Raw genomic sequence first — 26,557 nt, 5'->3', positions numbered from 1 at the left:
TAGGATGTACTTTGGACCAGTCAGCATCCAAATTGGCGCCGCGCCACACTGCCGGGCCTGAAACACGACAAATCGTCTTTATTCTGCGTAGCGCAGAGCCCATCGGCGCATCCCCAATTTCTGACTGGCTGAGGCAGGTGCTGTTGTACCGAGCAGCGGTTGCCAGTTTGGTGGAAAGTACTTCCAGTGGGAAAGGGAAGGAGAGACAGCCAGGAAGGAACAAGGCGGTATTTCCAGCCCAAGGCTGACGGGCTCTTGCTGCGGTGGAAGGAGCAATAGCAACAATAGATTACCTCAACAGTACCCGTGGACCTGCTGGCTGAAGACGGTTTGAAGGAAGTGGTACCTGGAGAGCCTGCGGAGCATCTAACAGATACCTAGGAAAAAAAAGAGTCGTCTCCCACAACAACCATCGCACCCCTGTCCCATCCCTCGTCCCCCCCCCCCCCCCCCCCCCCCATGGCCCTATCCCAGTCGCAGTCCCGCCGGCCACTCGCCTGCAGACAATCTCATACGGCTCAATCAGCTTGAAACCAAAAAAAACCGCCCCTACCCAGCCGGCAACCTCGCAGCGTCGTCCTCGTCCTCAATCTTCCTGGATCCCTCTCTGCGTCTGCGTCTGCTTCCACCAACCTTCGACCGAACCCATCCCTTCTCTGCCCTCTCCTCGCCCCCTTCCCGTCACCCCGAAACCCGTCAGGCGCATTGAGTTGAGCACCGACCCGGCCAAACCGCTCCTTGCTCAAGGTCGACTCCTTGTTTGATTACCTAGCTTGGGATCGTCGAAGCAGTAAGTTGAGTCCCTCCGCCTCCCACACAGACACCCGAAGACAGACACACGCTTCGTATGGTACGCACAATAGAAGGAGGGGAACAACCATAAGCCAAAAACCCCAAAAAGCCATTCGCTCACAAATTCATAGTCGAAAAATAGGGGCTCTCAGCTGAAGTCGAACCGCCCGCCGCCCGCCCAGGTTTCCGATCCGACGAGACTGCGGCGCCAGACCTGCGACTGTGCGCTCCGCGACAGATACCTTGGGAATTTCCCCAACACGCCAATCCTACCACCTTACCATACCTCACTCTCCAGTACTCCTCCAGCTTCTTCTTGGTACCGACCTATCCACACTTCCACCTGCATCCACATCGACATCTTTGCGCGACAGTCGTCTCTTCCTCGTCCCCATCTCCTGCGCCTTGCCCTCTCACTGGCCGCCTGAACTCCTGCACAGCACGGCACTCCCGCAGCACAGCCAACATCCAGAAACACCTCCCGCCTGCCCGCCCTCCCTGAGGGGACACGAACTGTCTACCTGATCCATATCGATACCCACCCACGGACTCTCCTGGTCACAAACATCAGACACTGGTTCCTTTGATTGACCCCCCATACCATCGCAACCATGTCGTATAATCGTTTAGGCAAGTAACTTGGTCCCCTTATGAATCGTCCCTTGGCGTCATTCATCCCACTTCTACCACTCCAAAGCCACAAAGACCCCGACATGCCCCTGGGGACAGTACTTTCACTTGCCTCTGCCTCGGACTCTTGAACCAACTGGGTCTGATCTCATTGCCTCTTCTTGTCAAATTACCAGTCTGTCCGGCGCATCCACTGTACTTCCAGAGTACGCAACTGGCGTGGCGCAAGCTTCTTCTTGTATTCATCTTTACAAGTTTCCGCTTTTTGCTTTCTTAATATCGACTGCCCCAGGTTTTGCAACTTGAAGACAACCAACCTAACCTGCTCTTACCATAGACGACGATTACTACAACGATCGCATGGACCCTCGTTACCACCGCACGCCTTCGCCAGGCCAGCCTCTTCAACATGGCTACCAGCTGGAGGACAACCCGTTCAACGGCCAATACGCCGCCAACCAGCCGTCTCAGCAACATCTGGACGACCCCTACGCGAGGCAACAACACCTCGATGCTCCCCTTCCCCCGCCTGGCCGCTTCGGCACACCAAGCGACAACCTTCAACTCAACGCAGCAGTGAGTTTCATGGGCAAAGCTTCTCAATTGAGCCCGCGCTAACAGCTCTTCTAGCACTCAATCGATAACCTGAGCGGTTACGACTCAAGGAGCCACCAGGGCGACTACGGTGTGAACCCGGAGGCGCATCACGATGCCTACTACAACCAGCCATACCAACCCTCTCCTCAAGACCCGAATATGCCCTATGACCAGCCCACCGGCTACAGCGAGTATGATGACCACAGGCCGATGCTTGCTCACCAAGACAGCTCGCCTCAGGACCCGTACTCAGACGCCCCCACTCCCCAGCCAGCGGGCGGCATCAAGAGGTGGAAGACGGTCAAGCAGGTCCTCCTGTACCGCGGAAACTTGGTTCTCGACTGCCCCGTGCCCCCAAGACTTCTCAACCAGCTTCCCCACGGCGAGCGCGATGAGTTCACCCACATGCGCTACTCTGCCGCCACTTGCGATCCCAACTACTTCTACGACGACAACTTCACGCTCAGACAGAAGCTATTCTCTAAGCCCAGACATACTGAGCTTTTCATCGTCGTTACCATGTACAACGAAGACGAGATCCTGTTCGCGCGGACAATGATTGGTGTGTTTAAGAACATTGAGTACATGTGCAATCGGAAGGAGAGCAAGACGTGGGGCAAGGATGCCTGGAAGAAGATTGTCGTCTGTGTCGTCAGCGACGGTCGTGCCAAGATCAACCCGCGAACAAGAGCACTGCTGGCCGGTATGGGTGTGTACCAGGAGGGTATCGCAAAGCAACAGGTCAACAGCAAGGATGTCACCGCCCACATTTACGAATACACAACCCAGGTCGGCATGACGATCAAGAACGACGTTGTCTCCTTGGTTCCTAAGCAGCAGCCCGTTCAGATGCTGTTCTGCTTGAAGGAGAAGAACCAGAAGAAGATCAACTCACACAGATGGTTCTTCCAAGCGTTCGGCCGTGTCCTGGACCCCAATATTTGCGTGCTCATCGACGCTGGTACCAAGCCAGGTGGAAACTCCATCTACCACCTCTGGAAGGCGTTCGACCTCGAGCCAATGTGCGCCGGCGCTTGCGGTGAGATCAAGGCTATGTTGGGTACGGGTGGAAAACACCTTCTCAACCCCCTTGTTGCGACCCAGAACTTCGAGTACAAGATGAGCAACATTCTCGACAAGCCCCTCGAATCTGCTTTCGGCTTCATTTCCGTCTTGCCTGGTGCTTTCTCCGCCTACCGATACGTCGCTCTCCAAAACGACAAGAACGGTCAGGGTCCGCTAGAGAAGTACTTCGCTGGTGAGAAGCTCGAGGGTGCGGGTGCCGGTATATTCACGTCCAACATGTACCTCGCCGAAGATCGTATTCTCTGCTTCGAGCTCGTGACGAAACGCAACTGCCATTGGATTCTGCAGTACGTCAAGTCCGCTACTGGCGAGACTGATGTTCCCGACACCGTCACGGAATTGGTTCTCCAGCGTCGTCGTTGGCTGAACGGTTCTTTCTTCGCTGCCATCTACGCTATTGCTCACTTCTACGAATTCTTCCGGTCTGATCACTCCTTCCTGCGCAAGATTATGTTCTTCATCGAGTTCGTCTTCAACACGATCAACATGATTTTCGCCTGGTTTGCCATTGGTAACTTCTTCCTGGTCTTCAAGATTCTTACGACGAGTCTGGGCGACGATGACTTGCTTGGTAGGACAGGCGAGATTCTTGGCGTCGTCTTCACTTGGCTCTACGGTATTTCTCTGATCACTTGTTTCGTTCTTTCCATGGGCAATCGTCCATCGGGTTCCGGGCCGTACTACATCACGATGGTTTACTTCTGGGCATTTATTATGATGTGAGTATTTACGGTGACGTCATTTAATGAGCTTCAACTAACCTTGCACAGCTACTTGCTCTTTGCAGCCGTCTTCATTGCCGTCAAGGCCATTCTGAAGGATGTCAACGATTCCACCGGCTTCAGCATCAACGAACTCTTCTCAAATCCTGTCTTCTACACCCTCATCATTTCCGTCATGTCGACCTACGGTATCTGGTTCATCGCTTCGATCCTCATGTTCGACCCCTGGCACATGTTCACGTCGTTCGTCCAGTATATGCTCCTGACGCCTACGTACACGAACATTCTCAACGTCTACGCCTTCTGCAACACTCACGACATTTCCTGGGGTACCAAGGGTGATGACAAGGCCGAGAAGCTACCGACCGTCAGCACCAAGGATGGCTCCGGAAAGACAGACCTTCCCGATGAGGCTGACCTCAACGCCCAGTACGAGCGTGAATTGGGTGTCTTCGGCACTAAGTACGTGGCGGAGGTCAAGGCTCCTACGGAAGCGCAAAAGGCTGAGGCTCAGATGGACTACTACCGTGGCGTTCGTTCCGTAGTCGTGCTTGCCTGGATGATTTCCAACTTCGGTCTGGCCGCCGTCGTCCTCAGCGCTGCAGGCTTGGAGCGCATTAGCCCTGACTCCAACAGCACGACAGACGAGAACGGCCGCGCCAACATCTACATGTCTGTCGTTTTGTGGTCTGTCGCAGGCCTGTCAGCCTTCAAGTTCATCGGCGCCATGTGGTTCCTCGTCGTCCGCATGTTCAGAGGTGTCTAAGCACCCTGCGAGCGGCTGCATTCCTTTTTCCGGAAGCGATCTTCGCATCCTTATTTTGCATGTTTTATGATGGCATTGAGTTTGTGAGCATTATACCCGCCCCTTCTTTTCAGAGGAAGAAAAAGGGCAAGGTGGACGGCGAACACGACTTCTGAGAGTTACACTACTCTCATCATGTTTGGAGTACGACACGGGAGGGGATGTAACTCTAATGACCTTTGTACTCTGTTTTGATTGTACGCATTTGGATGTTTCTTCCTTTCCCCTTCCACTGCTGCTTGGGATCCCCTTCCCTCACTCCCCGTTTTTTGTTGACGCATTTTGTCTTTTCTCTGATATCAACATGGAACCAAATGGCGTTTCTTTCTATTCTTTTGCATGTCCTTTCCAGCGTCTGTCCCAGCTGTCTGCCCTGGATGGGTCGGTGGGATGGCGCCCGGATTGACGCTCATAAACGGGACGAGGGGGGCGGAGAGCAGGGTTTGAAAATGAGGCTTTACATGGGCTACTCTAAAATGATGAAATGAGACAATAAAGAGAAGCTTTTGATGATAAACTGGTTCTACTGATTCGTTACGTGATTCTCATGGTGACGGCTGTTCTCGGCTTCCTATAAAAGCAGCAACGTCTGCAAGTCCTGGACGGCCATAATTATTGGTCTTGCGTGCCAAGGTAGCAGTGTGAAGTTCGGCAGTTGTCGAGCTTGGGCTAGAGTGAGGAGCTCCGACAGCTCGATGGTGCTCGCTATCTCGATAGCGTCGCTGTTCTTCGGCGCCGTCGTCTTGGAATAATCCTCAGTGAGTATACAGACAGGGATGAGATTGTATCGTTCTACATTACAATGTATGGATGGATCGCAGTCGATGAGCTAAAGTCCCGCGAGGAGACCCCAAAACTCCGGTCATGGCGCTGCCATGGCGCATGCGACGAGAGCTCGACTCCTCGCAACGTCGCCACTCTTCGACCGGCCGAGTTCTGCTCGGAAGAAAGAGATGTTGGTGGTCAGGGAAAATTTCTACCGATGGGTTTGATTCCTCTTCAGTAGTCCACTTATAAATGAAGAGCTGGGGGCGTGTTTGCAAGCTGCTGTCTTGAAACTTGATTACTGAATTTGGAACTATTTAAATGGCACCGTTGTGGCCTTAACAAGAAGGATTTGTCAAGATGTGACGTGGTGTAATTACGCGTCGGCTTAGTACCAAGGTCGGTTCTCTGGAAAAGCCTATAATCTGAATGAGAACCTGACAGTGTTTCAGGTCTTGCCTTTGGGCCATCTGAATGGTTCTCGGGTATTGGAAATGAACAGCTAGACAATTATGGTGTCAAAGGACGAGATGGGAGCTGCGCTCGTCGCGAGGACTGTCTACACTTGTGTTCAATGCTCGGAAGCTTGAGCTTGCCGTGTTTCTGTATCTAGGGAGCATTAGCAGTCGAGAGATACATTTGGTTGAGTAGAAAGGTCATGCGCTGTGGTTGTATCCATGGTGGTTCTGCGGATGACAAGTCTGAGTGCTGTTGTGGTGCCTCTCGGCCCAGGCTGAGATCGGCAAGTACTGGCGTATAAAGAGGTAACTTTCGTTGATTCCCATTCGACTTTTTCCCATCACAGAATAAGCAGAATCCAGACGATGTATTTACGACGAAGATTTCATTTGTCTTGGACAGTATACCAGATATCCATGCGACGTGTTGAAGTCTTCTCTCTTGTTGTAGAAGTTTTCGTGGTTCACACACGGGAAAGGGTGAAGTCATGAGCGAGAGGCCCGCATTCTCATTCCCGAAAATCGGACTTTGCAACGACGAAGACTTCGCCTGGAAACCTTTGCATCCAATGAGAGACGATGTGGTGCGAAAGTTGCACAAGTTCTTGCTACTATGGTATTTTGAAGGTTGCCTAGAAATGAAAGGCGAAATAAGCTTCATACGCAACCGAATCGACTGCATATGGCATGTGGCCCAGAGATGTGAGAGCCGGGCGACACTTCCTGCCTTTTTTGGACGTGTATAAGCGCCAGTCCTTGGTCGAGGAGTTGTCCTGCACCAATCAATCCCACTGCTGCTGTAAGTTATCAAGAATATCCTTCTCATTTGGCTGCAACTGGTTGACGTACCTATCACCTGTCAAGCCCAGACTCTTTCAAAGTACGACGGTCTCAGGGCCAATATCCTCATATTCTGTCTCTAGTTCCTTTACGCTGAATATCTCGCTAGAGAAGACGGATGACTGTTGCGAAATAAGTCACGGTGTCCGCAGAGTTTCTAGATTTGGAATCTCTTTGGATTTGATACTCAGGTCATGGACACAAGCTCGGGTACAGCAGCTCGTTCTCTTCTTGGCAGGTAGCATAATTACGCACTTGCGCTTTTCAATATTTATGGATTCTTATCGAAGAGTGAAAGAGGTACTCGTGTTTTCCAAAAGCTGGGCGGAGGATACATAACTCACTTTCTAGGATGACATGAGTACTCGTGAATAACATGAGCTTGGCATGTACATTGGTAAGTCACATTACAGCTAAAACTATGCGTATGATTCTCGAGGTGGTAAGGGTCACTGGGGCCAGTCAGTCACCAACGTCTAGATTGGCATCCACCTGTTACGTTGCGATGGGTGTATCTGTTTAGAATACTGGCTTAGAGAAACATGATTGGCGTTGAGGAGTATTATTCCTCTATGAAGAAGCCCAGTAAACCTTTGAGTCAATTACAGATTTTCAGATGTTTTCAGTACATCTCCGAAGAAACAAAAGGATAGAAACAAAATTCCGATTCTCGTCTTGTCCACATATCTTCCTTGTTTAATTAATGCACCGCGCCGCTGTTTTGAATAAGATACACTGCGGACATCATGTACTAGCAGCGTGGGAAATTAGGTGACTAAGATAATGAATCGACTGTCTTCACCTGGGCTGTATAAACGGCTTGAAGGTTAGGCCCAACACTTTAGCAACCATTGAGTCGGTTGTCATTCTTCGCGACATGGAAATGCGGACTTGATGCGACATCGACGACATCGTGTCTTTGTCCTTAAAATGACAACGTGTAGACACATTTAAAATCCCGACGTTACCTTGCGTCGCTGAGTCGTGTCTGGCTTGCTTCACTACGGGAGTATCGTCGTCGAATACTTTAACAGACAAGCTCAACGGCTCTGCTTTTGCCACACGGGGATATAGGGACACCTTCGAACCTGATAAGCTTCTCCATATAGAAGCTTTGCAGGCCATAGTCTCGAGCTACCCGTTTATGGAAGCGCATTGAATGACGATGACTCAAACTCCAGGAAGGCTATATATATACGCAAGGCCTGCCTGTGAATCCCGCTGATGAAGAGTTTTTAAGAAGGACCGCGTCCCTTACGGAATCCACTCAACGAAAATGTCGTTCGAGTATCTAGTGGATGCAAGTTCTGTGCGCGGCCTTTGATTGGCGTTAACATCGCAAACGCCAATTAGTACTCATACATCACACGCCCGGTAGAAGTGACGATTCCTTCGGCCTGGCGTCCACCAACTCTTCTATTTAAGTAATGTGTACTTGGAATAAATGAATATCTTCGTAAAAGTAATAAGTTTTGTAGGCTGAGTAATTAGTATCTACATATTTCGAGCCGATGTTATGGCTATGAGCTGGTTATGTTCCCCGGCAGATGCACCAGAATAACCCCTTTCTCGAAACCATTTCGTTTCTCTCCCCCCTCGTCCTTTTCCTCATTGTTGTAGCAACCAGCTTGTCACTTCTAATGTACTTTTATACTAGAAAGAGCTCCGTTGTAGGAATTGGTGCATGCAGCCTAGGATCATCGATGGCGTCATGAGGAGAGGGGGGAAGAGGGGGTTACAAGAAGAGGTAAAATCAAGCTCTCTTGACCTACATGAGTGGTCACAAACATGCGCTGCTTATTACGTAAAGTGCAGACGAAATGAACGGCATGTCTTCTTTTGAATACTCTTATTGGAAGAAGTCACCTCAATTGGCGCGAAATGACTGGCTCTTGGCGGCTTCTCTGTTGCTGTATTGCCGTCGTACTATCCATAGAGCGGTACACGACGCTGATGAAAACTCAGCTTAATCAGCTGGATGTCGCCGCTAAGATTTGAACCTGTATCAACCCTCAGATTACCATATGTCGGAAAGCGTTCTTGTTTGATGGATCTGCAGAAGGACATGCCCGCGGCCCATTGTTGTAAAAGTTTTGGGGGTTGAGAGAACTTCAACGTATATATAGTCCATGATCGTCGAGATAATTGAGGGAATGAATGACTGAACTTGAGTGCGTTTTTGTTGCTGTCATCAACGTGTTAATCATAATTGACACGGATTTAAAGGGAGAACAAGTACCTTAAATCTATTATCGTGAGCGAAATAATGATGTGTCTCGACCTCAGTTCCATCGCGAGGAAATCGAGTCGGCTCATCAATGATCAGATAATAGCATTCAACCAACGGCCAAAATTTCCGTGTAACGCATAATGTCGTTGGGAACTTTGTTTGCCCGAGATACTGAGAAGATGAAAATGGTGGACTGAGAACGAAAGACCGGTCATGTGTTTGTTTCCGCGGCTCGAATGGGAATCATCCGACAAACCCGTGCTTAGATTCGCTTCATGTTGCGCTTGTGCAACAACGCCCAGTCAGGCAGAGAATCTCATTATAGTTCTTCCTTCGATATCTGAGTTGCCATAGCCCGCGTGTGAGATGTCATTAGATTGCAGAGACGTCTTCTGTTCATTACCGAATCGCCACCCAGAGCACCTGTTCTATACGTCGATTTTATGATTGATGAAATGATGGCAACAAATTGCATCGCATTCTTTGAGGACATTGACTTATCGCCATTGCCATCAAAGCTGCCATATCTGCATGGATGTATCCTCCATCAATACCCAGCCGGAGGTGAGGGAAAGTAGCGGACTATGGTTGCCAAGAAGCAAGCCATTGTCTGCGGCCAAAGCGAGAGCTTCTCGAAGAATGGCAGGGTGTTCGTGTCTCAGTCTTGCAGAGAGCATACTCAGTCTTGCAGAGAGCATACTCAGTCTTGGGATTCCGTCACCGTTGATTGTTGGCAGCCTTGCTTTGGCTACTCAAGTAGCTTCGTTGAACCTTGGCGCCGCCGTGGCAGGCAGTCCTACACACCCAGTCATTTTGATCTGGAGATATTCCCGGGTCACCAACACAAGAGACAAGTCCAGCTCATCAATACGGGCAGAGCTCAGGTACTTGAAGCCGGAAGTGAGGGGACAGCGGCCAGCGGACCGCTAGCATCAAGTCTCAAGCCGAGCGCATCACAGACTGCAAGCGCATGAACGACATTGGGAATCGTATTCACTCTTTTCAACTCGTAAACCAGGGAGCAGTAAGGTAGTATAGGTAGATACAACGGAGAAACCTCGCTTAGCTCATTGTCGTGACTGCCCACCCCACGGCTAAGACGCAACCTCCTTGCCCAACCTCTCCAGCTCCTGCTTGATGAACTCATCAGCGTTGAGCATCTCTGTACTACCGTACACAACCCGCCTCCTGGCGCGGTCGCCGCCCGTTCTCTCGACCCACTCCTGCAGGTTGCCGTACTCGTCCATACTGCCTCCGCCAACGGTGAAGACGACGGCCTCCGAGTAGCCTTGACGACGCTGGCCGAAGCTGGCGCCGCTGCCGGGAGTCTGGCCCATGTTCTGTCCTGGCAGACCGCCAGGAGCACTTGAGCCGGCACCCGCGCGGATGGAGCTCGGCGGGGGCATAGTGCCGCGGGCGTTGGCGGAGCGGGGGTCGAAGTAAAGGTAGTTTTCTGTCTTGGCGATGGCGGAGCTCGCGGCGGTAGAGGGGTCCATGATGGACTCGACGATCTTGGTGATGGTTAAATCGCGGTTGGCGGGAAGGAAGTTCTTGATGCCGCCGATGAGGGACTCGAAGTTGGACGAGAGGCCGGTGGGCACACCGGTTTCCTTGAGACGGTCGGTGAGGCGGTTGGATATGGAGGAGAAGCGGCCAAACAGGTCGGAGGAGGCGGCTTGGTTTTGTTGAGGATTGGAGATGGTGGTAAGCTGCGTCATCTTGGTGGTAGCACGAACTCTGAGATTGCGGTCAGTACATAGTAGATCGTGTAATATGCGGGAGGCTTACTGTCGAATGTAGGGGAGAGACGTCGTGTCTGCGCCAGCTTCGGTGAGGGCCTTCTCAAAACCCTCCCACTCGGTTCGACTAACTTCTTGTTCGGAGCTGAGGTACCAGATGACGAAAAGTCTCATCTTATCAAGCGGCTGGTCTCCCTTGGTGCTGTCCTTGATAAGCTCCATTATTTGTGCCTTTGTTTGCTTCATGACATCCTCCTCGATCTGGAAAAAGTTGTCCAATTGACGGTTCTTGATGCCGGTCAAGAGAGCCGCCAGGATGTTCATGTGCATGTCGAGCACTGCCTTGCGTTCGCGAAGCTCTGGCAGGAGAGTGATGGCCGCCTTGAGATGTTGCGCGCTGGCGCCGGTATCATTCTGCAAGTCCTCCAGATCCGTCACTCCGGTCTTCTTCGTCACGGCGGCCGCATCTTCCTTGTACCTTGTCAACTCGGCATCGATGTCCTCGGCTACTTGTGGGAATGGTACGGCGGCGTTCTTTGCCCAGAAGAAATCGCTGGATGTCAGGTCGTAAGCCTTTTTGGTGGTTCCCTTTGCAGGGTTGCTCTCGTCTACAGGCGTCTCTATTGTGATTCTGTTCAATTTCATATTCAAAACATCGTGGACCAGAGACTGGTATGTCCAGGAATGAGAAAGCATAGGTATTAAATCGACGTTTCTGTCGAGAATGATGAGGACAGGGCGGGAGGTCGGAGTGCCTGCTGATGCTGGACGGGCACTGGAGGAGAAGAGGTTTTCTTTGGAGTTGAGGATGTGGTCGCGCAATTTGCGATCGAGCTTCGCGGAGATCATTTCGGCAGCAGCCCCCTTGGGACATCGGATGATGGGGATGACACCCATTGTCACAATGACACTGAAAAGACCGCTGACAATCCTGTCCACCACTCTGTCCAGCTCGTCATCCTGTGTTGCCGCGCTGTTGAGCGCCCAGTATGTGTGATCTCGTTGCATGCCCAGGTTGAATAGGTCTGGTTCGGCAACGATGAAGTTCAGGTATTGGTCCATCAGTTTGGCGATGTTGTCGGACGTGCCGGCGGTGATGGTTTGCTCTGCGAAGTCTTCGAGCAGGGGTCGAGGGATTGAGGAGAGGAAGTTCAGGTAGGCGGGAGTGTAGAGACCCTTCTGGAGGTCGTTCGTAATGTTTTGTAGGTTCTGAGGCGTGGGTTCGACAAGATAGATGACCGGTACGTCTGGGATAGCGTGTCGAGAAGATCCAATGTGCCTGTAGCTGTGTTAGCATATCAAGGCGGGGCGCGGCGATGACGGCTTGCCGTACATGTGCATGGTGATACCCAGCGCGCGAAGATCGCTAACGCGGAGCACGCTGCTGATGACATCCCGGCCGAGGTCGTCAAATACGAGGACCTTCCAAAGGGGATCGCCATCGGAGGTTATGATGGTACCGGCGGGACCAAGTGCGCCGCCGTTGGTCTGGGCAGTTTCGGCTTCATTCTCATTGATGTTGTCGTTCAAGCTGAGGAGCTTCTTGAGCGCCGCTACGACACAATACGAATCAGCATACAGCTCACAAAAAAAACGTGAGAGAATGGGCATGCGACATACAGATCTGGCGATCGCGCAGCGAGTGGCCCTTCGCTGCCATGGCAATGGTGATGGTGGGGGTAGCTTCACAGCTCTAGCTAGCTTGGAGGAGCTGGTATCTCTTAGGGATGCGAGTGGACAGGTCGCATAAAGCCAATGCCAAGACGAGCAAAAGCTATGGCAAGAGTTACGCTACAGCCTCAATCGATTGTACTGTAATCGGTTGTTGCGATAGAGCTGGAAGTTGACGAGGTGCTTGCGCCTTGTGATGCTGTAGGTACGTACACGGCTCCAGCATCGGTGTCCTCAAAAGCCGTCGAGCCACATTTCCTGGATGCTTCCGCTGGCCAGTGAGGTGAGGTGCTCTGTGCTGGGGTGGGTACCTTACGGCAATCTCGACTGGACGATGTCATGGCTCGGCATATTTGAGCCTCCGGCTTCCGAAAGGCGGTGAGCGGGACGGGACTGGGATGCATGTGGATGGACCGCGACACGCGGGAGCGCATTGGAGGGGCTGGAATGGCCCCGGCTCGACCCAGATGACCTGTTTGACTCCAGCGGTATTCGCAGTCAGGACTCAGGTACGGACGGATACCAGGTGCTCTTTACGCAGAGCGTGCTACGGCGATGTGGCATTCGATGCGTCACAAATTGTACAGACTCCCGAGCAATGCAAACCGTAGCCCAGATACCAATGAATGATACAGTAGAGTCAAACTGAATCCCATATGAATAAGTAACCGTCGTGTTTGTATTGACTGTCCTCAATCCAGAGGTACCTAACGTGCCACATTGTTCGCAATGTGCCTGAATTGGGGCAAGTCTCAGCGGCCTGCGCCTGCCGCACCTGCCTCCGGCCCTATCCTGGGCTTTGTGTGAGCCACTGGCTCATTTTCTGCGCGCCGTAAGCGGGAAGGCACGAGAGGCCCTGCCCAGTCACAGCCAAGGCAAGTCATGCCCGTGGCCTGTGGCTCCTTCCCAGCTTGGACCCATCCAAAAGATTCATGCCTCAAATTTACGGCCGCAAAGTGACTTGCTACCTACCTGCCTCCCTTTGGACAGGCCACAGGGAAACAAGAACCAACTTTTCCTCCCCAGCGACAACTCGTTCCGCTTCTCCTCCTTCACCATCAGAAAAACCCACCCCTTTCTACGTACAGAAGCGACAGGAAAACGCGTCAGAAACACATCAGCGACACTGACCGACCCGGATTCCTCGTCTCGCGATACTTTTGAACGCGAAAATAGGCATCTAGCTGGCCTGATTGATTGTCGTCTTCCAGATCCTCCGCGATCGTTCCATCTTGTCCATTCTTTCTGGTAGACAGTTCGCTCGCCCTACTGTCGGGCATTCATCAACATGTTGTAATCTGCGCGATCGCCATCAAGTCATACCGCGAACCACGTTAAGGTCGCGAGGCCAGCTCTTCTCAGGATCGGGAACAAAAAGGCGGGATATTTGCGAGGGAGAGAGACAGAGAGGCATACACACGAACTGCAGGGTATGGTAAACCTTCCCCCCAAGCCAAACTTACGCTCCCCCCAACTCCCAAACAACCACTTGCCCCCGAGATCACCATCTTCCCCAACACGCACTACCTCTGCTCTAAGCACCGCCATCATGATCAGCGCACTTCCATCAATCGTCATCGCCATCCTTCGTACCTCTGGAGACGCAGACATGGCAATGTTTGTATGAGTGAAAATCATGATAAACCCATGGCATTCCAACTCATCCCGCACCGAACTCTTTGCAGCGATGAATTTGCAAAGTCGGATCGCATCAAAGGGAGACAGACGCAGACACGGCGCGCGTGGAAATGTGGACAAGGACACGCGAGTAACCCTCCTGTTTAAAATATTCTGCAAAGCAGAATACCTTGTTTCGCGGCGCGATGGAGGGCGGCTGGGATCGTGCAGAGGGGAACATTGAGAGAGAGGCAAGGCAAGCAAAAACGGGCAACCCACGCGAAACAGTTCTCCCGGAAAACTGTCGATGCTGCTGCAGACCGTCAATCTTCGCCTTCGCATCAATCAATCAACCCACTCACTTTCACAGCATGTCCTGCAGACTGGCCTGGGACTCCGACTTCACCGGTCAGATTCTGTTGCGCGGCCTTGGTCCTGGACCGGGACCTAGGCTTGGGCTTGCTCTTGGTCTTCAGCTCAGCCCGCTGGGTTGGATGCAGGGGGCGGGTCTCCTCCAGGGGACTCTCTGACTTGTTCAGCGCACCTCAATCGGGCCTTGACCTCCACCACCACCACAGCGACCGGTCGGCAGGATCAAGCCCACTGCAAACAAGGGACCACCCAACACTGAAGACCATCTCACCTCACCATTCATCGGTCGACTGGGAGACGAGGAGCCCTACCTCGCTGGATTGTCAATGATGACATTCAACACGGCTTCTTCAGTTTTTCTTCCAGCGGCTGAAAACTTCGAAGACAGTCATGCAAGTCGTCAAAGCACGCAAGGCCGCTCGCGTTCTTCAATCCTCGCAGGAGGGGGAAAGATCACGTCGCTGGTGTCTCTAATGTGCAAAAGTCGAACTTGGCATCCAATCGCGAGTGCCTGCTCTTGGTCAACTTCGCCAGCTGGGGACGTTCACTGCATCTTTGGGCCGGAGCCAAGTGGTTCATCGACAGATTTCAAGCCAAATCCAGCTCTTCACACATCACGCATCACCATACATCGCAGACCGTTGCACTCCGGTTCCTGATCGCTGACTGGAGTTACAGTTCATCCACACGACACAGAAAGACACCACGATCGCCTTCGTCATTCCCACCCCATCAGAATTCAGTCTTGTTCGGCGCAGCACCACACCATCATCCCTGCTGGACCGCCGCTTTCGGCCTAGCCGCGCTCTTCATCTTTCGCTGCCACCAAGGTAAGCTGCAAGTCTCCGGCCGGCAATTAGCCGTCGGGTCCCATTTTCCCCCACACCAGGTGCCTTGTCAGCCAATTTGACTGGGAGAATACCTCCTTGCCAACTGCCTTCTCAGACACGGCTTAACTCTGCTCAAACATTTTATCCCCACCCCACCTTCCTTCCACATCCCTGTTTGACCCAATCAAGGTGGCTTTTCATTGCCTCGTCGTCTGATAAAATCCGACGCTCGGCCACCCCAGCCTGCATGCCAGCGATCCGGCTACCGAAGGAACAAATGCTAATTGGCCGTAGCTGTGCAGTGTACTTCATCTCCGCCCAATGAACTCGTGAGGATTTGGCATTTCTTTCCATATCCATCACGTGCATATCCAGTCTGCCAGTCGACAAGATCAGGCTTTTCAAGCACGACACGATGCAGAACTGGCAGACCAACGCCCAGGCAGGTTCTGCTCAGAGCCATAATAATAATATCTGGCCGGGCTCCTTTGGGTTCTCCAATGGATCAAATCAATTTGGTGGTGCTCAAGACTGGACCCAGCAGATCCATGACCAAAATGCCTTCTCCCATCTTGCCCCCCAAGGCAACGGTGCTCAGAGCAATCCCTTTGGATCGTCGCCTCACCAAGCCCACGCTTCTGTAGCGAGTGACCATAATGGAATGTCCGCTTTGAATCAGGGCAACTTCCATAATGGCCACAACCACTTTGCCTTGGACCCTTCATATGCTGACCCAGGTCAAGATGATCCTCTCGCTGGTCTTCATGATTTCCCTCAAGACATGTATGGCCAGCAAGGAAAGACTGACTTTGGTGGAAACATGGACAATATGAACCACGACCACACGCCAGACTTTGCGAATCAGCAATTCCAGTACAATGGCCAGAACAGCCAATTGTTCAACGGCAATGTGTCTCAATACAACGAGTCCCAGCTCATGCCTCAGCATGGCCACCAAAGCTCTGCGCAAATACAACAGCAACAATCACAACCACAGCCGCGATTTGACTCCATTCCCCAGTCTTATTCTCCCGCTCCCCAAGGCTATGGACAGTCACCCCGGCAGCATCAGGCACAGCCTGACAGAGTCTACTCACAGTCACCACACTCCTTCCAAGCTCAACATGCGCACCAGCCAAACCAGCCATTCTCCAACCCAACTCCGCCTCCCTTCCAGGCTAATCAAGCACCTCCTTATCAACAACCCAAGCTTGTGCCTCAACAAACGCAATACGCCCAACCCAATGTTGCCCCAACGTTCCAGCCGGTTGCGCCGAAGCAGAAGGTTGAACAGGTACGCGCGAACCAGCACACGCCGCAGCCTGTATCCCAGCCGCCTCCACAGCCTGTCCAGCAGGCAAAGGCGGTTCCGGCCCCGGTTCGACCAATTCAACCTCATCCTCAGGCTCAGCAATTGCAACTGCAGCAGCAGCAGCAGCAGCAGCCGCCGCAGTTCCAGTATCAGCAACCGGCGTATCAACAGCCCACCTTGCAGCAACAGCACCAGCCTCTTGCTGCGGCACCAATAATCCCACCCGGCACACCACCAGTCGATTCTGCCACGCCTCCCGACCAACTTCCCGCTAAGAAACGCAAACGTGTGACTAAGAAGGAGGAGCCGGAGCAAGCGGACTCTCCCAATGATTTGGCGAGAAAAGGTGACGACGGCGAGACTCTGGTTTTTCCTTCAAGCACGGACGAAGAGCTTGCTGCAGTGAACCAGTTCAAGAAGCGCAGTGCCGCTGCAAAGAAGAATTTCCCCGCAATCCCAGGAGCGCCATTTCTTGTATCATCTGGAACCGTAAAGTTATCTACCAAGGGCTACGATAGACTCGCGCCTCTTGTTGCTCTACCGTCAAGTAGTGGGAAACGCATCATCCCAGAGCTGGCTTCAGAACTTCCATGTGAAATCCAGGGCAAGTTCGCAGACCGGTACCGGCCGTCCGGGATCATCCCCGCGAAGCCCGAGGACCGAGAATTTGAGGCTAGAGCGCTGCTCGATCAGTACAACCGTGAGATGAAGCAGCTGGGTAACCGCCGTCCGAAATACGCCGATTATCCTTTCACCTTCCAAGAGCAGCTCAAAGCTGATGAGGCTGTAAAGACCAAAGCTCAGAGAAAGGCTAAAAAAGAGGAGGAGGAAGAGCGGAAGAAACCAATCCGTCCTGAAACTCGCCCTGCAGACCCAGTAGAGGGCGCCGTTTGGGATATCTTGGGCATTGTCTACATTGATCCTACCGCCACGAGAACGAACGCGCTCATCGCCAGCGCCGTCCAGGCACTCGGAGAATTCTTGATCAAGATTAGAGGGGAGATGAACCGAGCAAAGCAGGAGGTTGATCAGGCCATCAAGGAGGGCCAGCCGGCATCTGTCGTTGCCGAGTGGACCCGAAAGACGGACCTGAAGAAGGAAATTTTCACCAGGGTTTGCGAGGCGGCGGCCAAACACGGCGACGAAGCGGTGTTGGAAAATTTGGGCGGTCACCAAAAGGGTATTTTGAGTTTGGTCAACATGTTGATTGGCTGCATCAAGGCCGCCGACTTCAATGGGCCCCTCCCCAAGGCACTTCTTCGCTTCATGTCCAACATAAGCATGTCTGAGAAAGTTTCGAAGGACGTGAAGTTCGAAAATGTTCGGAAGCGTCTTGCAGACAAGGGCGACGACGAGGTCAAGGAGCTTGTGCGAACTATTGCCTCGAGGATCAAGAAAGACACCGAGACAAGCAATGGCGTCGAGGTAAAGAAGACGTCATCGGCCCTTCCAGCTAGCAAAGCCACCAAGCCGGCAACGAAGGCTGTTGAAAGCTCCCCCGCCAAGAGGGCCCGCGACGATGACAGCGACACCCGAACTGTCAAGAAGATGGCCGTGGAATCGTCGAACACTACCTTGGCCAACAAGACGGGTGCCAAGCCAGCGACGGCTGGGTCTCTCCAGTCGAAATTTGCTTCGAAGCCTCGTCCCGCGTCAACGCTCCTTGCAGGCAAGATTCGACCTACCAAGCCAATCACCAAGGAGCCGACAAAACCGGAAGCCCCAAAGCCCGAAGCCTCGTCCTCCGCTACGCCAATGGATGTTGACAAGAAGCCGGCACCAGCTCCGCCAAAACCCGAGCCAAAGGCAGCCGCCCCGAAACCAGCTGCAGCCTCTAGCTCCTCGCTTTCCAGCATTGCGTCTCTTCTTGATTCCATCAACACCCCCAAGGCAGAGAACCAGGCAACGCAAGCGAAAGATGCTAACAAGAGAGACGCCCCCGAAACTCCCGACGAGAAGGCAAAGAGACTCAGGAAGGAGGCTCGCCGCAAACTGCGGGTTACCTGGAAGCCCGAATCGGAGTTGGTACAAGTTCGTGTCTTTCACAAAGAGGCGGCGGAGGATGAAGACAATATGACGAAGGACGCAGCGGATGATCGCTCTGAGGGAATGATGCTCAAGCAGCGTGCCAACTTCAACGAAGACGAAGACGACGAGGATGAGCTGCCTTACCAGCCATATGTCCCGCCTATCCTGGCCGACGTATCCCGCATCGCCCAAGAGTACCGCGACAAGTCATTTGTCACCCGAGGTGGTAGTAAGACTTTCCACACCGATGAGCAGAAGACGATCGCGGATCGAGAGAACAGGGAACTCATGGTTATCTACACGGACGTTTCGGATATTCCTCCCACGCCTAAGTCGCCGCCCCCAGAGCCAGAAGTTCCCAATGTCGACGCCAAGACCGTGCAGCTTCCCCAGGGTGATGCGAAGTTCGACGAGATTCAGAAGCGATGGAAGGAGAGTCAGCAGTTTGGCTGGGAAGCTGCGGCATATTATGCTCGGAAGCGTCTCGAAGCTAAGGATGACCCCGCCACCAAGTTGAACTCCATTCTGGGCAACCTTAAACCTGTTGCACCTGCTGTCACTCCCGAACCGTACAACATGACTCCACCTGGAGAGCCCCCTGCTCAGCCGATCATTCCATCTGCAGCCGACATGCAGCCTATCCCTTCGATACCATTTGACGACAAGGTTCACGGCATTCTGATATCCGACAAGTTGAAGGACTGGAGGGACAATAACCCTTACAATGCGGCAGCACCTCAGACTCAGCGACGCTACGATTACCCGGACCCAAGTATCCAGGCGGCCGCGAACAGCATCGAAGAGGTTGTCGAGAAATTGCGAGGACTGCCCTATCCTGCAACCAACCCGCCTGACTGGCTCGCTCATGATCAAGAGAGAGTCAGAGAATGGTGGGCTGGGTTCCAGAAAGATGCAGTGGCCAAGGCGAAGAGGGATGCCGAAGAACGAATTCGGGCTGATGCAGAGGCGAAAGCAAGCGCACAGCAGACAGCGCCCCAGAACCAGGACAACCAGGACGCGTGGGCAGCCTACTACCAGCAACAGCAACAGTATGCCCAGTACATGGCTCTGATGCAATCCATGCCAGGTGGCCAGCCTCAGCAGTCCGCTCAACCCGCGCCGGCCCCAGCAGCGCCAATGCCGCAAGTAGGCGATGCTCAGCTTCAAGCACTCCTGTCTCAAATGAGCCAGCAGCCCGCCCAGGGCGCACCTCAGGCCGGTGCCTTCGGTCTCAACCCTCAAGACCAGGGTTACCAGCAGTTGATGATGCTCGCACAGATGCAGCAGCAGCAACAACAGCCTCAGCAACAACAGCCCCCCCCTGCCCCCGAGCCGCCTGCTGTCGATCAAACCCCGGATCCTTCGTATAACAAACCATCTTACGGACGGAAGTTGATCGATTACAGCGACCGGGACAGTCGGGAGGAATCTGAGGAACATCGTGGACGCGACCGGGATCGGAACCGCGATCGCGAGGGTGGCAGGGGCAAGCAGGGTAAGAACCGCAAAGGCAACGCTCCAGGCGGGGCCACGCTCCCTCCTCATCGACCGGTCAACCGCGCCCTCATCGGAACCAAGCCTTGCAGCTTCTGGCAGCAGGGCAAGTGTGCCAGAGGCGACAAGTGCACCTTCAGACACGACAACTAATCCGCACCGCCCACGCGGCTCACTGTACATATCCAACTTTATTTGGCTGGATTTAGGGAGATGGGTACCCTTTTCTTTTGTCTAAAAAACGCCCAATAATCGAGGCGGAGAAACGAACTCGGTTTATTATTCACGGAACATGGAAGAAAGGGGCGGCCGGGGACAGGTACGGCGACTTTTCTACTTTGATTTTCTCATATCGGCATAGCATCATGGGTCCGGTACAGCATTTGCATCGTCGGGGAATGACCGTAAATCAACGGAAATGAAGGGGAAACGGACGCATATAGGAAGGGGGGCTTTGAATGCATTGAGATGCGGTGCGATTTGCATCGCCTGCCAGATGGATGTCTGGCGTACACTGTACAATAGCTAGTAATTGTCTACGAATGACAATACCCGTCATTGGCCACACCTTTTATGCTCTGAGACGTCGTGACTGTAACTCTAGAAAAATTCGAGTGACTTGGAGTGCCAAACTTAGAGGCATGCTGATCAAGGGGTGTTCCCCAATTTGGATCCAGAGTCCACCCGATATGCCTTCTAGACAGGGTGTCAAGCCTGCTTGATTTGCGGGTTTCGCGTGCTAGCATGATCACGGGCGGTGGATCGTCAAGACAAGATTCGTTGATCCTGAACACGATGCCGGGGTATTCTGTTTTTGGCTGTTTGGCCTGCTGTGTATAAGAGAGATCCCACGGTAGCAGTACGATTGGAACCTTCGCCACACAAATTCAATCACCGTTGCGGTCTGGTTTTGACGCACAGATTCCACTGCTTCCCAATCTCCTTGTCGGGCACACTTTTTTTTCGCAGCCACATAGCTCTGCGATGCCTCATTAAGTATCTTCTATCATCTCTGTGGTGGTATTCTATTGTATACGCAAGACTGGTGCAATCCGCGACAAAGTTTGCGGGAAAGGTGACTACGCAGCATATTAAGATGTTCCCAAAGCCGCTGCAGTTGAGAGAATGGAACAAACGAGCTCGTTGCAGGCTATTTTTTTTTTTTTTTGGCTGTGTTCTGCCACAGACCCATTGTCATGATTTCTCTTGGAAATATATGTAGTTGAGTTGCGCCTCAGGTTGGGCCGATGGAGTCAGTGGTATAAACGAGTTTGGGTCGTCTTCTGCTCAACAGCGACAAATATTTCCTGACGTATGCTGGTCTCGAGTCGATAGGAGTACGAGGAGTCATTAGACTGCAGGTCATCAGGTAAGGAATGGATCTTGAGAGGTCGTTGTCCGTTACTGGTCCCGTCTGTCTTCATCTTCTCTTCAAACCCACGGGGTATTCTTAGGCATGCATAGGTATTTGCCTGCATGAACAGTATCAGAAACCGCATTGATGATCAACTTGTCAAGAGCAAAGCATTTGAAGCAATGCGATCTCATTTGAGAACGAAAGATGGAGAAGTGCGTCATACGATAAGCTTTTATTCGCCTACGGTGACTACTGCAGTATTCTTTCCGTAAGCGGTATATTTATCATCTGAATTGCTCATACCTCGTCTTCGGATGGCAAAGCCAGAAATAGAGGGAGGACAAACCTTCAGGTTTCGAAAATACTGATCTCACACTATTAGAAAATAGTTTCTCGTTGTTTGTACGACGAGGGATCTCTTCTATTGATATTTCTTTCGGGATACACCTGACGAATACTTCTTCAATGACGGCCGATGCCAATGCTCCTGGATAATGGCCCAAGTCTCGGCCGCAACATGATGCAGTGATCTTACAATAACAACACATCGTGCGGTATGATATTCGAAGGCGCAAGAAGCCTGAGAGAAACAGCATACATTTGTGCCGACTATTCTTATTAGAAGAATATTGGGGTTATGTTTTGCAGTGCAAGCGACCAGCTTCATACCATAGATAATGAGTTGAGGATGCTTGATGGTAGGCGCTCGAGGGTTGGCGCAAGAATAAGGGCTCTGGGGGATTGAGGACCCGTGATGTCACTATTTAACCATGATCCTTCGTGAATTCTGCCTCTAATCTTTATGCCACACTAATAGGTTTCTCGAGGGTAAGTACTTATATACATATCGTCAATCCATGTCTCATAACCTTGAGACGTTGATTAGTGCCCCCCCCCCCCCCCCCCCCCCCCCCCCCCGTTGCAGAGGCATCACGTCTAGGTTGCCTTCCGGCTGGGCTCGTCTTTGGTGCATGCTGCCCTCACACATCTCTTTCCGTTGATTCATTTGAATCAGTCCAAGTCGGTTCCATACATTTCTTGTCCTTGTGTTAGGTCTTTTCACTCATGAAGATCCCCTTTACACGTCACCACTCCTCCTACGTCCACTTGAAGCTTGTAATGGTGGAAGGAGTAGAGTTGGTGGGCCTAGGTTGGATTGTTCGAAAGAAAGAAATTGGAAAACGGATGCGAAACATCGGATACATACGCAATCGACACCTTAGCAATCTCGTGACATGAGGGAGAAAGCTATTCGCATATTGACTCTGGTGATCAAGTGAGAGTAAGAATCATTATGCCTTCGTTTCCATTCCAATTAATGGTGTTCATGCCCATTTGAGCCCGAGCCTCCTTGAGCCCCATCCATCATTTTGCTTCAACCCGCCAACCTCTCAAGAAGCATAAGTATGGAAGACCTTTGAAATAACCTTCCACTCCCCGTCAAACTTCAACAATGAGTGAAAGTCCGTGTAGCTGTTTCCTGCCGCGTCCTTCTCCATGTCCACCCTCACCACAGCTGTCGTCGGTGTAATCGCCAGAATGTCGCACCGCGCCTTCATCTGGGGAGCCGCCCCGGCGCTGCTGATGAAGTCGTAGAGGTTCTGGATGGGGCCGCCGAGAAGGGCGCCATCCGCCATGTGACCATACATTGTGGCGTCTTTGTGGAAGCCCTGGGCGAGGAGGGCGCTATCGCCCTTGGCGCAGCCGCCAATGTAGAAGTCTTGGACGACCTTGACGACGGCGTCGTATTCGCTTGTGGGGATCGTCTTGACGTTTGACATGTTGGTAGATATTGTTCGGTTTGACTGACAGGTGGTTGCCGGTCTGTTTGGAGAAGGTGGTAGTTGGATTATGGTTTGCTGGATGGTTTGAGAGTTATCGTCTGAGAAGCAGGTCTTCTTGAACCTTCCATCATATATATACCGTCCTTCGGGACGTGGGGGAGAAACAATCTCACTGAAGCCACAATCTCACCTAAGCCGTTGCTTCATTCCACTCACCAGTCTCAACCAAGTTACACAATCTTGTCATCCCTCTCCTCTTTGGAAGAAACAGCAGCTTACGTGGACCAGCCAAGAAACAAAATGGCACATCGTCTCCAGGTTAAACTTCCCCTCCTCACTGATCTCACGCGAAGCGACTGAGGCAATCGTGCTTGGCAGTTGCAGATGGCGCTCCGTGCGTGCGGATCACCCTCGGTTTGTAGCATGTCAGTGGGCCGTTAGGGGCATATTTAGCACAGTTTGGAGGGTCGCAGTGCTGAAACGGAGCTCACGGCGCCTATGTGGGTCATACGGAGAGGCGGACTCAGGAGCCACGGGGCATGACCGCAACACTCGGCGCTGGCACCGGCTCCCGGAACCTTATGGTTGACCGGCTCGGCGGTCTGTCAGCACTACCTCATGCGGCTTGAATCTCCGGAACTTTTCGAGAACTTTGTGGGTTCATTGGCGACCCGCAGACACGTGAACCCCCAACCCATTAGGCGTCGTTGTCTTTCATTGGCGCAGTAACATCAGCCGCTGAAGGTCGTGATGCTTATTCCTCGATCATACTCAGCGATTCAAATGCATAAACACCACTTGATGTTCTTGAAGGCGGCCCGGATGTTAATCCACCTCATTCTCATCTTCTGTAAGAAGGTGCCTGCCACCTCATTACACTCGCCGCACGCTAGAATTACCTGCTAAGCTCGAACTGGAAGGAAGTGCACAAGCTGCCAGCCACCATCCGTTGGTCCTCTTCAAATGCTACCTCACCAAGTGCCGTGTGGTGTTCAAGCGGGCTAGCAACAATCCACGCTTCAATACACCGCCACATCTGATGTATTAAGTACATTATGAGGCGGTTGCCAATAACCCAGAAGGCTGAAGACCATTAGCAGGGAGAGTGTGGTCTAGACATACGTTTTCTGGGGTAACACAGAGGCAGGCAACACTGATGTGTGTGAACTGTGCCCAATGAAGACCACAGCAAGAAGGTTGCAGCGCGAAAAGGTTGCTGCACTCAATAATGACAGGCTTGGCATTGAACACTAAAAGGGACAGCCCGGGCAGGCTATTCCCTATCCATCGCGGCCGTTGACAGGGCTGAAAGAGAACATTCATGTTGGGCCTTCAGCGGGGTAGCATTTTCCCTGCCATGGCCCATGGCGGCTACCAACCTAACTTCCCACCAGGAGACCCGCCAGAACCCCAAGCGCGCAACTCGCGACTCTCGATACATCGGTCGATGTGAATTCATCGTTAATGCGCGATGGCGCCTCAGGCTCGTCACGTGTGTGATCCGCAAACCAAGACTTGCTCCTCAGGGATGGATTCAGATGCTGATTCGGCGGGTGCCGCCTCTGCAATTGATCCTGGGAGGCCTTTGGTGCTTGTGACGAGGAATGATGTTGTGCATCCGCAGTCGCAAGAAGATTGGGAGGAGAGGAAGGAAGGGATTCGGCACCTGTATCTCGAGAGGAATCTTCCGTTGAAGGAGATCAGGCGAATCATGTATGAAGAGCATTCCTTCTCTGCTACGTAAGCACCAGTCCCAATGCGAATTGAAGGCTGATCCAGTTCGCTGATAACCCTGGGCTATCCTCAGAGAGAGAATGTTCAAGAGACAGTTTCTCAAATGGAATTTTAGGAAATACAACACACAGGGGCTCCGGAATGACCAATATGAAGGCCAACCCGTAGAAATGCCTCCCGGGAAGACTTGCAAGAGGCCCTCCCGAAGAGGCGTCAGCAGCAGAACCCCGGCACAACACCTTTTGAGAACCGGCCGCCCTCCTCTAGCCCTTGTAAAGACCATGGCGCACGCGAACCTGACTGACCGGCGGACGCAAGAGCTATTCGTCAACCTCAATGACCTGATCCAGGGCGGCTCCAGAAACCATGCCGGGTGGGACCTCCATCTGCGGTTCGACTTTCTGCCCTCCCCGGCCATCCACCTTCTGGAAATGTTCGAGCTCTTCAACCGGCTGCCTGCCACTCTAAACCGCCAGCGCGGGGCGGTACTGCGGCGCGCCTTCCTGATCCTGGAGGACGTGATCACGCACGACCCCGTCGAGATGTTCCGCACCGTCGTCCTGGACGCGCCCTACCTCATCCCCAGCTTCGACATCCTGTCCCCTTACCTCGTGCACTTCTACCGGCTGCTCTGCGTCAACAAGAGAGAGGGCGAGCCCATCACGCGGCTGGCCAGGCTGATGCAGCAGATCATGGCGGGCGCCTCGGAGAAGGAGCTCTTCTGGGGCATCGGGCGGATGCACGAACACTGCCTCAATTACTACGGGCACGTCCTCGGGCGGAAGAGCGAGCTCGACCAGCGGGACGGCGTGGACGTGCGATGCGGCGAGCAAGGCCCCGCGCACCGGCACACGATCGAGTGCTACAACGGGGTCCTTACGGACGCCATCACGCAGTTCGGGCCGGCGGCGGACGAGGTCATCACCGTGGAGCACAACCAGGTCGTGGCGACGGCGTTTCTGGACGCTGAGTGGGACGGCTTCCGGGAGCTGTGCGGCAGGCACCTGGACAGGCTACATGCTGCGGACGAGGGGCCTATGGAACAGTGGAAGAGTAAATCGCTGGAGCGGTATGCCTGGGTTAAGTACATCGCATCCAAGCTGGCGGTCAAGCTCGGAGATGCAGAGGCGGGGGTGGAGTGCCTAAAGGAGGCCATTCGTGCCGCCGAGTACTTGGAGGCCCAGGATAATGCGTGGAGGGAGAGTGCTTCGTGTCATGTCCTGCGGTACCAGATCGAGATGGAAGATGTTCTGCGGAGGATTGATAGGCTGGAAGAGGCGAGGAATGTACAGGCTAGTATCACTTCGTCAAAATACTTGCGCGACCTGGTGCGGAGGGATATGGCTGAAAATGAGGCCTATAGATAAGGACGATGGCACGATCTTGGGGAGTAAGACTACTGAGGTCGTCAGGAAAGGAGAGACGAGGTTTAAAAGGGTGATGATGGTGGCAATGAGAATACCAGGGACAAGCTCCAGGGGTACCTATAAGTAGTCTTCCCGGAAAAGAAAGTCGATTTGTGGTTCGGGTCGGACTTTTTCATTGTGGGTGGATTCGGAGGAGCACCCGCGCCACTCGGCAGCATGGTGTTCATGCAAGGGCTTTTTAGCTTCTCGGGAGCAGGCATCTGGCATAACCAACGAGATCGCACGTTTCTTTAAAGGACCTTGCATATGCAGATAGGAGATTGTCGA

General features: G+C 52.8%; 5 protein-coding genes across 5 annotated transcripts; 3 read left to right on the top strand and 2 right to left on the bottom strand.

The window, feature by feature from the left end:
• Positions 1–847: 847 nt before the first annotated feature.
• Positions 848–4,593, top strand: chs-3 (chitin synthase I; the record flags this gene model as incomplete). Its single annotated transcript, XM_037328552.1, has 5 exons — positions 848–850; positions 924–1,014; positions 1,760–1,998; positions 2,053–3,824; positions 3,876–4,593. 5 exons carry the CDS (start codon positions 848–850, stop codon positions 4,591–4,593), a joined length of 2,823 nt encoding a protein of 940 aa, XP_037173367.1.
• A 5,426-nt stretch (positions 4,594–10,019) lies between these two features.
• Positions 10,020–12,324, bottom strand: sly1 (the record flags this gene model as incomplete). The annotated part of the gene is made up of 4 exons (XM_037328551.1): positions 10,020–10,662; positions 10,714–11,943; positions 11,998–12,217; positions 12,285–12,324. The coding sequence occupies 4 exons, from the start codon at positions 12,322–12,324 to the stop codon at positions 10,020–10,022; spliced, it is 2,133 nt and encodes a 710-aa protein (XP_037173352.1).
• A 3,245-nt stretch (positions 12,325–15,569) lies between these two features.
• Positions 15,570–20,141, top strand: CGCA056_v013306 (uncharacterized protein; the record flags this gene model as incomplete). The annotated part of the gene is made up of 1 exon (XM_037328550.1): positions 15,570–20,141. One exon carries the CDS (start codon positions 15,570–15,572, stop codon positions 20,139–20,141), a length of 4,572 nt encoding a protein of 1,523 aa, XP_037173374.1.
• A 2,595-nt stretch (positions 20,142–22,736) lies between these two features.
• Positions 22,737–23,126, bottom strand: CGCA056_v013305 (uncharacterized protein; the record flags this gene model as incomplete). Its single annotated transcript, XM_037328549.1, has 1 exon — positions 22,737–23,126. The coding sequence occupies one exon, from the start codon at positions 23,124–23,126 to the stop codon at positions 22,737–22,739; it is 390 nt and encodes a 129-aa protein (XP_037173351.1).
• A 1,474-nt stretch (positions 23,127–24,600) lies between these two features.
• CGCA056_v013304 (uncharacterized protein) lies at positions 24,601–26,230 on the top strand (the record flags this gene model as incomplete). Its single annotated transcript, XM_037328548.1, has 2 exons — positions 24,601–24,869; positions 24,937–26,230. The coding sequence occupies 2 exons, from the start codon at positions 24,601–24,603 to the stop codon at positions 26,228–26,230; spliced, it is 1,563 nt and encodes a 520-aa protein (XP_037173372.1).
• Between the last annotated feature and the right edge of the window lie 327 nt (positions 26,231–26,557).

Source organism: Colletotrichum aenigma (assembly GCF_013390185.1).
Source record: "Colletotrichum aenigma strain Cg56 chromosome Unknown KSG_Cg56_contig09, whole genome shotgun sequence".
NCBI lineage: Eukaryota > Fungi > Ascomycota > Sordariomycetes > Glomerellales > Glomerellaceae > Colletotrichum > Colletotrichum aenigma.
The sequence above is the reverse complement of the archived record's forward strand: the minus strand, read 5'-3'. Positions and strand labels throughout refer to the sequence as shown.